Genomic DNA, 11,376 nt, shown 5'->3' on the forward strand with positions numbered 1-11,376 from the left:
TTGTGTTTAAGATTTTTACAATCTATATATAGGTTGGTCTTTAATAACCATTTATATATTGCTTCTTTTTATATAGGTCATGTATTCTCCTGGGAGAGTAACAAGATTAGAAATAACAAATACAGTACAGAATAAATTAAAGTGCTTCAAACTGCATTATATAATTTCAGAAAATTGGTTTCACACTGAAACGTTTAAACAGGAAAACCAAATGATTTAAGTTAAAAAAAAAAATCTCGTATATGCATTTGAATTGCCACTGTTCAGCAAAATTTAACCCCAGCAGTGTGGTATCTTTTCACAGTGCTCCAGGAATGTGGCAGTTCATCTGGGTTAATATGGATCAAATTATTATTATTTTTCTCTGTTTCTGGTTATGTAAAAAGTTGGCTACCTTCTCCTTGAAGACGAATAGCATTTATTAGTCAAAACGTCAAAGGCCTACTGTAAAAGTAATTGCATTTTTCCAAGTAATTCTCCCAACTCTTATACACAAAATGTTCTTATTACACTCAGTGCAATAAATTCAGAGGCGGGTATAAGCCAGGAGATAGCAAAATTGGGGCTAATACTTTTCTAATTACTTAGGCTAATAAAAAGTGGGGCTTGGGTTTTCCTTGCGCTACCAAAGGAAGGAGATACCGCGCTCTGGAGAGTCTGTTATTCTGGGTGGAATTTGTTTGTTTGTTTGTTTCTGTGAAGTTTAGCACGGCTCTCCCGCCCCCGCCCCGTACCGGTCTTCAGGCCTTCTTCAATTTTTCTATTCGTGCATTAAAGGCCTCTTCCCGTATTTGCAGCTTTTCGTTTATCTCGGTCTGTGAAGACAATCATAAAAAAGTGGTTATGATGGAGCTATCTTGCGCTGCACGCCGTCTTTGTGGTTTTGACATACTATAGTGCCTAAAGACAGACATTATCCCTCACACACCTTCCTGTTTTGCAGACGTGGCTGTGTTTCAGCCTGCAGTGATGTGATAACACTTTATCATATTTCTCGACACATTCCCGATGTATAGCATGTCTGCTATGAACAGGAAGTGGTATTTGGACAGCCATTTTTCACATAGCCTTGTGTTGGAAGATAGGATGATTTATCTGTATTTTCAGACAGACTTTCCCAATAAGCACCGAATCCGAATAACTGCTTTGGGCTCAGTTATTGCAGCGTTGTCGTCCCCCCCCCCGACCCCCACCCCTGGGCAATGGATGTTTTTGTCTCCCTGTAATACATTCTAAATGAGATCCCAGAAAGCGTCTGTTGTGAAATAACAACACAAATAATCTCACAATTAGAACAATTCTCATAATGAAGAGTATTCGTCAGACATTAGAAGGCTTGGAATGATGCCACTTTGTGGTATATTTTTGGTGGGAAAAGAGTAAGCAATTGCTGTCAGGTTTTAGTGATTGCTGTGGCTGTGATAGCATTTGGCCTCTGGCAGTGATATTCTGGGGACTAACCTTGCTACCTACACCATTCGGAAACACTTTCACATTATCTGAACATTAGTGGCGCTGGAAAAGTCTTCCTCTTTTCTTGATGGATAATAAAGGTACATACAGAGAAACTGGTGGTGATGACATGGCAAAATTATCATTTTTCTTGTTGTTGTTTAGGTGATTAAAAAACGTCTCCACCAAGTACATGAAGAGTGGTTTATATACATATTTGTGCATAAATTCCAAGTTTAGATTATTAATATTTATAATATAATTGGAGGTCCTTAGGGTAAGTATACTTTGATAAACTTTTATTCTTTCACTTTAGATGGAAGAAATTTAAACAATCAAATACTTTTGCAAGCCCAAGTATAATTTTTTTTTTTTTTTAGAGACAGAGTCTCACTTTATTGCCCTTGGTAGAGTGTGGTGGCATCACAGCTCACAGCAACCTCCAGCTCCTGGGGTTAGGTGATTCTCTTGCCTCAGCCTCCCAAGTAACTGGGACTATAGCCACCTGCCACAATGCCCGGCTATTGTTTTGTTGCAGTTTGGCCGAGGCTGGGTTTGAACCTACTACCCTCAGTATATGGGGCCAGTGCCCTACTCACTGAGCCACAGGCACTGCCCTCAGGCAGGTATAAATTTTGTATTTATTTGCTATTATTTAAGAGTGTTAACTATGACAGGTAGTTTGGAAATGTCCATGCTGCCTCATCTGATCAGATTTTATTTTACCTCACAGTAAGAGTTGATATTTCTGGAAAGATCATATTCATGTCACCAGTCTGCATTCAGAGTTCACAAGAATATTAGTCTCTTCTGGTTCAAGTTCTATTACGCCCTAAGATCAAGCTCTGGCCTCTGGTTTCTTATCTTTTCCTTCCTTGGTGGTTGTGTAGAGGAGGCCAGGAGGGATGAAATGGTTCTCCAGGTTACAGAGGAACACTGTCTTTCCTCAGGATTCACTGATCGCCCCATCCGTGACTGTGGGAGAGTTGACAGGAGCACTGGTCTAGGAGTGGGGAAACCTGCGTACTAGTTTAGCTGTGTAGCCTCAGGCAAGTTACCTAGCTCTTGTCTGAAAAACTAAATAGGGGAATGGGATGATGTTAACATTACGCTTTAGTTTTCAAGTTCCTCATTCGGACTCCCAATTTTGTGATGTATTTCACCAATGTTGTCTTTCATTGACATGATGCTATGAAATATTTAAAAAATTGCTCCTCTCCTTCCTTGTCAGCTGAGGGCGGATGTGCACTTATCACCTGCCGGCTTTGGTTTCACTGCCTCACCAGGGTGTTCACATTAACCTGGGGGCCTTTCGGGTCCCTCAGTTATCTGACAAAATAGTGTGGGCCTTGGAGAAAAAATTCATGAAGGTGAGATGTGCCTAAAAGTGGTGTGCCAGCAGAGCTGGGGAGTACTGCCCCAGCTCTAGACCTTAGTGACTGGTGCTTTAGTTCAGGCCCAATCAACAGAACCTGGACCAACAGACTCCATGGCTAGACAAGGACAGGCTGTTACTATCCGGCCATGTCTCTTTTTCATTCCTCAGAACACTGCTGAACAGACAAGTGATCCCATAACCTCTAGGGCTAGGTCTGGTTCTATTTGCTTTAGGAAACCGGGGAAACCCATGGCCTGGGGTCAATAGCCTCTTTGACTGCTACCTATAGATGATCTCACTTCTCAGCTTTTATAACCTGGAAAATCCAAGTTGACCTAAAAATACCCAGAGTTCTAAGACGGCCAACTTCCCTCAAAGTTTTCATGTTATTTTACCCTATTCCTTCGTCAGGGCCAAGTGCCAACATTTAAGGCAAGAATTTAGTGTTAGCATTCACATTTCTCTGAAAGGTAATTCAGCAACCATATTAAAATTTGCTCCACTGGGTATAATTTTTATTATACAACTCTGGCCAAAATAATTTCATTTTGAATTTATCTTTAAAATTAAAATACCTTAACTATATAGGCTTAAAATGTTTGCTCTATTCAGTATAATTTTAATTAACATCTCAGGGCCAAGAGAACTTCATTCTTAATGAATTTCTAAAACTAGAAAGTAAGTCAATGGGAAAAGAAGCGAATGAACATGAAAAATTTAAGAATTCACATTATATTTTCAGAAATTTCTATAATGTACAGGGTAAAACATGCTTAAAACCATACGGGGAAAGAGCTCTGAAAAAAAAAATGGACTTAAGACATGAATGCTCTACTGCTTTTTCCTGCATAAATTGTCATAATAGTATGATTTTTAAATAAAGAAAGGGAAAAAACCATGGGTAAATTTTAAACATCTTACAAATAACAATTCATGAAATGGCCCCACAGCAGGTCAGTGTGTTCAAAGGGCGTATCTACCCTGACTGCTAACTTCCTTTAGGGGTATAGTAGTTTTTAAGAGCCAGAAACACTGGAAGGCAGGTTTTAGATGTGGAAAATGAGGTAGCCATCTAAAACAGGAGGAGAAATTTCAGTGAACAGAGAGTAAATTACCTAGCTTGGAATTTGACCAAGACATAGGGTAAACACTGAAAAAGTGCCACACCGCTGGAGTATTAAAATCCAAAGTAGTCTGGTCACCATATTAGAGGTTGTGTGGTTTTTGTGGGTAACACTGGAATTAGAACTAGAACCCAGTTCACGGCTCCCATTCAGGGCCTTTCATTAGCTGTTGACCCTGGAAACTCAGGACAAATGACTTTCTGTGTCTAATATTTCAATTTATCAGGGCAAATGCCTGCCTAACTTGTGTGAAGTTTACTGGGATTACTCAGAGAAAAAATGTACAAAAAGGGATTTGCTATCTTGAGACATTATGCAAACCCATGTCATCGTGTCATTTCATTAAAAAATTGGGTGCAAGCTGGGTGCTGTAGCCCAGTGGTTAGCATGCTGACCCCGCATACCAGGGGTGGTAGGTTCAAACCTCACCTGGGCTTGATTAACAACAAGAATAACAAAAAACTGGGAGTAATTAGGCCCAGGCTAATGTCCACAAATTCACACAATATGGCAACGATCGTGGCATGCATAGGGTCTGGGTTTTCTCTACACCTAATTACACTTAGGTAAGCCAGGTAAAGAACTTCCAAGATGTCTCAGGCCAATGGGAAGATAGCACACACACGCAACAATGATCATATTTTTTCAAAGGAGGGGTATAAATACTACAGACACTAATATTTAAAAGAAGAAAAGTGAATGGATAGTTAGAAGCATACTGCTCACTATATGGAACATGGCCTTGATAAAGATATTTTCAATCTTGGGGCACTGAAAACAATCCGATTACTGTCTAGTGGTTCCTCAGAAATAATTTCAGAGCAGCAGGAGCACAAAGCAGCCCAGGGCCATGATTATACATCAACTATATTTAGATGAAATGTTATCAAATCTAAAAAGGAGATATGTTCTGAACTTGAGCTTACTTCAACTGCATTCTGCCCTTTTACACAGTAACCAGTTATTACATTCATGGGCTTGTTAACAATAAAGCTTTGTGTGAAACGTGTTCTTCCACTATTTCTGGTAAACACTAAACACCCCTTATTAAGCCAAGGACTTTGGCTGATTCTGTTGGCACCAAATCATTAAACGTTCATGTAAATGGTGCAATAACATTTGATTATTAAACAAGTAACAAGGTATGCTTATGCCAAGCTGATCTTTTACTCTTTCTAAATTGGTTGTTAATACAGTGTGCTGTTAATATATGGTCTCATGTTCAGATGACAACTAAATCTTCCCCAGAGAGGCATTAGTATTTTAAGCATGCACTATGTTGTCCTACTGATTTATGGTCATTTCTAGAAGAAATTGAAAATTTATTCATAATATTCAATTTACTTATTTAGTCATTTGGCCTAGAAAATCATGTGAATTCCTGTAAGTCTTTATGTTGAGGTAGAAATGGTTGTTTGTTAGATGTTTGGACAGAAGGAGAAGAATTAAGCATAAAGCTAAGCCATTTCATCAATCTTGGCAGCTGCTACTGCTGCCATGGCCGTTTTCCTGTAGCCATTGGTGTAAATTGCTTAGCCATTAGTGAGATGTTAAAAGGGATAAACTGTCCGAGAGGGAGTTCAAAGACTTGAAACCTTTTCTTTAGAAATTTGGCGAGAAGATTTAGCTTAGGAATTATGGTTCAATCATCAGTGTTTACCATTTAGAAATGTGCTCCCATAACTTTTGCATGAGTGATGTTTATAGTTGGACAAGGCATGAAGCCTTTACTATGTTAGTTTTTAGGTTTCAGTGTTGAATGATGCTGTAAACCGATAACACCCACCACACTAGATGCTGTTGGCAAATCTACTTTGTGACCTTACTGAATATCAGATGACTAAACTGAGAATTATGTGACGATGTTAAATTAACTCCATCATAAGCATCACTCTTGCTGGCAGACTGTGGGTAATATTTACAGACACTAAGACTGAGGTTGGCCAATTAACCAGTAATAAAGTAATTGAGTATACTATCAACACTCCGTACCTGGAAGCCCATTAAAATGTCATCTGTGACTCGATCCAGCACTGACTTTACATCTTCAATGGTGAAACCAACTAAAGCTTCCATGTCTGAAGTATCTTTTTCTGGCTGGGACTCCTCAGGCCCTTGTTCTTGATCCAGCTCCTACAATATTGAACGTAAACAATACTCAGGTGATTTCTAGAGAATTCAGTTATTTAGATGGGACCTCAAAGTTCTGTTGATGCTTTTCTACCAGGAACAATGTCAACCTGGAGAGAGAGTCTGACTTGACATTACCCTGCATTTGCATCGTTATATATGAGGGTTGTGACTGATCAAGTCATGGTGCCAAGGTAGTATATACCTTTGGGAAATGTGAAGGTGGAGATTAGCTGGCCCATCTTTGAATCGACACTTAGAGAAGCATTTGTGTTTCATTGGAGAAATCAGAGACAAAGAACATGGAAGCCCTTTTGGTTCATTTCCTTCCACCCCAAGAGAATATTATGCTGAGGTAAGGAGAATGAAAAGACAAAAGGAAACATACCTTCGTTTCCATTTCCAGTCTTGGGGGTGGCTCTATGAATGTTGAGTAGATATCAAATGAGATTCCTTCTTCCAGAGGATCTGGGAAAGGGCAACCTGGAGGCTTCACAACCTCTATCACTTGCTGGAGGGGAAAAAAAGAGCTGAATTTATGGCACAGCCTCTAGTAAGCAACCACAATTTCAGTTTCCTTTTATATGTACCATAGTTCCAATCTGTAATCTTTCAATGCCATCTCCTCTGAAATCTTGATGCCATCCTCTCTTGGCTCTCTAGAACTTCATAGACTCCGTATCTCACGATCAGCCTTTTGTTTCTCCACTATCTTATTTTCTTTCTTTACTCTGTGGTTTAGTATTTCACTTTCTATTTCCTCGGTCTTTAATTGTTTCGTGTACTGGTATCCCCTTCCTCCTGTCTACAAGCTCTCTTTAGGTAGAACCAGATTTTAGACACCCTGTGATGCTTATTACATTCAACAGCCTAGTGGAGATGATATAATTTAGCAGAATGTAGCTGTTCAGAGGGCAGTAATGAAGTGACCGTCAAGAATTTGGTGATAAGGACATAAAAGGCTCTAAAGTTTAATAGGGGCTCCCCAAAGTCACATATTTAAGGCAAAGGGAAATTGCAGATAAATGTAATTTTATTTACATAATATTCATTACAAACTGTTTGCAAAATGTTCTCTACGTGTTGGCCACCTCTTTGTAAAATTTTGGGCCACCCTGTATATAAAGCCAGTGCACAGTAGCTCACAGAGGTTTGCCACAAACACAGAGGGCAGGGCAATACCTTCACTGTAAGCATTTTAATAAGTTTTTAGCAAGAGTGTGCTAATCATGAGGCTGATGGCTAGTCAACCAACATTGGGAATGGAGAAAAAGGAGAGCCAACCAAGCCTGTTTTGGTAGTGCCCATCCCAACATGACTTAGGAGAGAGAGAGAAGATGAGAGTACTAATGGCAAAAACATCTGAATCATTTAATTAGCTCCTCTTGTTCTAATGTTTGACAAGCAACACCTTGATCATAATTTGATTTCCCATCTCCATTGATCTGTAAAGACATGCCCATTTAAGCGTTCTGGTTTTCATGCCTGTTACATTCCTCACTGCAAATCAATAAATTGTTCTAGTTGAGGTAATAAATTCTCCTGAGCTCTGTTATTGTGGCCCCGAGATGAAGTCACCTGCTGTGTGGTGACAGAGTCAGATCCTGAGCTTACAAGTCAGGAAATGCATAAATTCACTAAATAATTATCATCCTGCGAAGCCTGAAAAAATAGTGAAATAATTGTATATTTACTCCTAACTTCTCTACAGTATTTCAAACAGACTTACATGTTACATTTCATCATTTAAAAATTAATGTTTTGGGTTTACAGTTCCAAATGTACTGGACCAAGTTTTTCTTGGTCTTACCAATGTGTGTACTTTGCATTGAATTAATATGATTCATTTTAAGTTGACTTTATAGAAATTCACTGCTGAGTGTAAATATACACGTCTTTACAGGCAGGGAGATTTGGAAACCAAGAGGTTAAAGGATTGGTCAAAGGTTAAATAACGACTTCGTGACGGGGCTGGGAATTAAACCCTGGTGCGCTGACTTCTTGGCCTATGCAGTTTTCAGTAAACTCTGCTACGTCACTCCATTGCCCTATTTGGAAATTATTGATATTATCAAGCACTTAATTTTTGTTCTTTTAGCTGACATCATTCCAGATTGTTTATCTTGCGTTGACTAAATGTTAATCCAAACAGAACATTGAGGAAACATGTAAGAACAGTTTTCTTCTCTCATCACAGTCACGAGCCATTGCATTTTCCCCAAATGGGGCATACAAGTATTTTCATCTTCCTACAGAATGACTTTGTACCTTTTCCCACCACTCTTGTTCTTCACCCTCCCACACCTTCTATTGCTTTTTATTTACCAAGCTAGGAAAAGGAGACAGATAAACATATTTTAGTGGCCTCTGAAACATGAGAGGTAAACTCAATAAGCTGCACATGGGAGGAGAGGCCAGGGCCAGTGAAGAGGTGTTTACCTAGTGGTACCGACTTTAATGTAGGGTGAGAAACAGGAAGTTTGGGGAGAGGAGGGTGAGCGAGAAATTGAAAAGAGAGAAAGGGATAGAAGTCACTGCATTTATTTCAGGCACTGAGGAAATCCGCATGAGTAAAGTATTTTTTTATGTAAAGTTATTTTTTTTTTTAATGCAGCAGAACTTTATCTGGTCTGCTGTCATCGGATTGGTCTTGCTGCTCTGCTCCCGTACACACAGGTGAGGCCTTTCTGCTAATCTGCCCTCTCCCTGGTGGATGTTGTGTAGATTGCCCCTCCACCCTGGAGAAGCAGATTCTACCGTCTGCCCACTAGTGCCCTTTCCTGCATCACGTTATACTGTGTACTTACATCTGCGCAGGCACTAGTACCCTCATTCTATCTCTCACATCCCTGTGGTCCAGATTTCTTTATAAGGCTCATCTGAATTACTTGCCAACGACCCAGTTTCTTGGGCTCTGGCACTGTGAGAAAGAGTGTGTGTGTGCATGTGTGTGTCTACTGGGCACACATGTGGAAACTCAGAACTTTCCAGATCCACATCATTTCTTTCCAGGAGTGAAACTCCCATGTATCCCAAGGAAGAACCTGAGGTTCTGAGAGTTGCGTTTCTTTCCTTCTCCTTGATTTATAGGAGTGTAGCTCATGTAACTGCTAACTTGATTTGATCTGTGCATACACAGTGGGGGTGAGTATTTCTGTCCTTCGGGGTGCTTTGTGTACTATCAATGAACCAGAGCACAGCTACGTTTTCCTCTTTTGTGAAGAATTACACTGAGCTACGTCGGTGAGATGCTGTAAGGGATAAAAATGTCCCAATTTCGGATGAGAAGTAATATTAAAGTCTTTTCATTAATAATAATAAGCTACACTGTCAAATACATAGTTTGAAATAAACATAATGCCCAAAAGCATCACAGTGATTTTTTTTTTCCCCATTAAAAATGGTAGCCTTTAAAAAAAACAAGTCGAAGGAAAATTAGAATCAATAATTGTGGTGAGAGCACAGAGCCAGCAAATATCTTTAAATGAAACCGTCTGATGCAATACTTTTCTTTAGAAAAACACAATTAGGCCTTTGTATTTTTTTTTTTAACAAAACCTCATGTTTTACAACATCACTGGTTCTGTAATAAAATCTATTTAAAACAGAGAGACATGGTCAGCTTTATTAAGTTAGATTTTGTGAGAGAACGGTATAATTTCCTCCAGTCTATGAATAGTTGCAGCAAATTAAATAAAGCTAGTTTTATAACTATTTTTATACATTCCTGTAGAATTGTAATTGTCTCCTATTTTTTTCCCTCCGAAGTCTAATATGTTACCTCTTAAATCTGGAAAAATAAAAACAGAAAAAGGATCAAGAATGTTTATTAAAAAAACACTCGCATTTGGTCCTCTGATTTCGCGACCTTCCTTTCTGTGTATGAGACTAGCACCCATAATCTTCAGATCAGGAAACAAAGGGAAGGACTTTAAGTGACTTGCCTGAGGCCTAATGCTGAGATTAAAAATCAGGAGTTTCTGATTATACACATACATCCATTTGGCCAAATGATTGGTTTTGCTTGACTTTCAAATACCCCCTAAATATTACTTTGAATGTAAAGCAATAAATGTGTTTCTCTTGCCATTTTTGAATGCTTGAACACAAATGGATACAATAAAAACAATCATGTTGTTCCATGTGAATGCCATTTATATTTTTTCTGATAATGAACAGACCATTTGAACCAAGGTGAGTACATTAAGGGCTCTAATAAAGAAGAGAATAGATTTCCAAACAGAATAATGGACTGTTAAGTGAACATACAATAAATAACATCTACAGATGTGCTTGCGAGAAAATTAGTTTTGCATAAGTTGCCAATATACATTTCCCCCAGATGTTATCTGTTACATGAAAATTAACTTCAGTTAGTTATATTGTTCATTATGTGCACATCGCATTAGTGTTATTTAAGGAGGTTCACATCTTTAGTTGAATTGTGTACTCCGGTCTTTAGAGTGGAGTTGTGCTTTCAGTTGAGTTGTGCCACGGTATTTAACGAATATCAAGTAAATGGCTTTTTGGCCTAATTTAATACTCAGAAGTACAAAATTTCATCTCCAAACATTATGGAGCTCAAAAAAAATTTCCTAAGATTTTGACTTACTAGGCAAATAAAATCAGCAGAAATCTTTAAAAAATTTTCCATATCCCATAAGAAATGGCCATCTACCATGGGAATACATGTTAAGAATTTTGAACTCTCTTGGAACTAAGCACAGGGTCAGTTTGGATCTAAAAACATAGTTATAGGAATGAGATTCTGCTTCCAGATCTTACTGCGTCTGTGAAGTAGTGTAAAGGGTTTATCTGGAAACTGTATTATTCATGCTCTCTTTTTCTGTTTTACATGTTGACATGATCAACGGTACGACGTGTTTACTCTGGTTTATTGCTTTTCTTTAGTAGCACTGCTTTGGAGACAATGTAGGCGATCTGTGGATTACGTCTGTACCACTAAAATCTAGAAGGATGGTAGAAATTATTAAATTATTAACATCTATTATTAAATTATTCAAGATATTAAAAATGCTGTTGAGATTACAACTTGCCACTATTTTGAATGGCAGAAAGCAAGATAAATCTGTTCAGCCCTTTTTGAGCCATAGCACGCAGACAAAAATACTGGTGTGCTTTGCACAGACATTTGTTTGGAATTGTCAGATGATGACTTCATATGCAAATCAGAACTTAACTAAAAAATGTCAAAGTTTCAAAAGGCAAACTTTATTGCAAACTTTTCTGACTATTAACTAAGGAAAAAAAGGCACAAAAATTCCTGTAAAC

General features: G+C 38.5%; 1 protein-coding gene across 1 annotated transcript in view; it reads right to left on the reverse strand.

The window, feature by feature from the left end:
- Positions 1 to 401: 401 nt before the first annotated feature.
- CABCOCO1 (ciliary associated calcium binding coiled-coil 1) overlaps positions 402 to 11,376 on the reverse strand; it is an 84,090-nt gene continuing 73,115 nt past the window's right edge. The window contains exons 4-6 of the mRNA XM_003783634.2: positions 6,473 to 6,595; positions 5,947 to 6,087; positions 402 to 815 (exon numbers count right to left, since the gene is read on the reverse strand). Of these exons, the coding sequence (XP_003783682.1) occupies positions 741 to 815; positions 5,947 to 6,087; positions 6,473 to 6,595 (339 nt within the window). The 3' untranslated portion in view covers positions 402 to 740. The remainder of the gene's footprint in view (positions 816 to 5,946; positions 6,088 to 6,472; positions 6,596 to 11,376) is intronic.

Source organism: Otolemur garnettii, unplaced genomic scaffold (genome assembly GCF_000181295.1).
Source record: "Otolemur garnettii isolate 467f Iridium unplaced genomic scaffold, OtoGar3 scaffold00008, whole genome shotgun sequence".
NCBI lineage: Eukaryota > Metazoa > Chordata > Mammalia > Primates > Galagidae > Otolemur > Otolemur garnettii.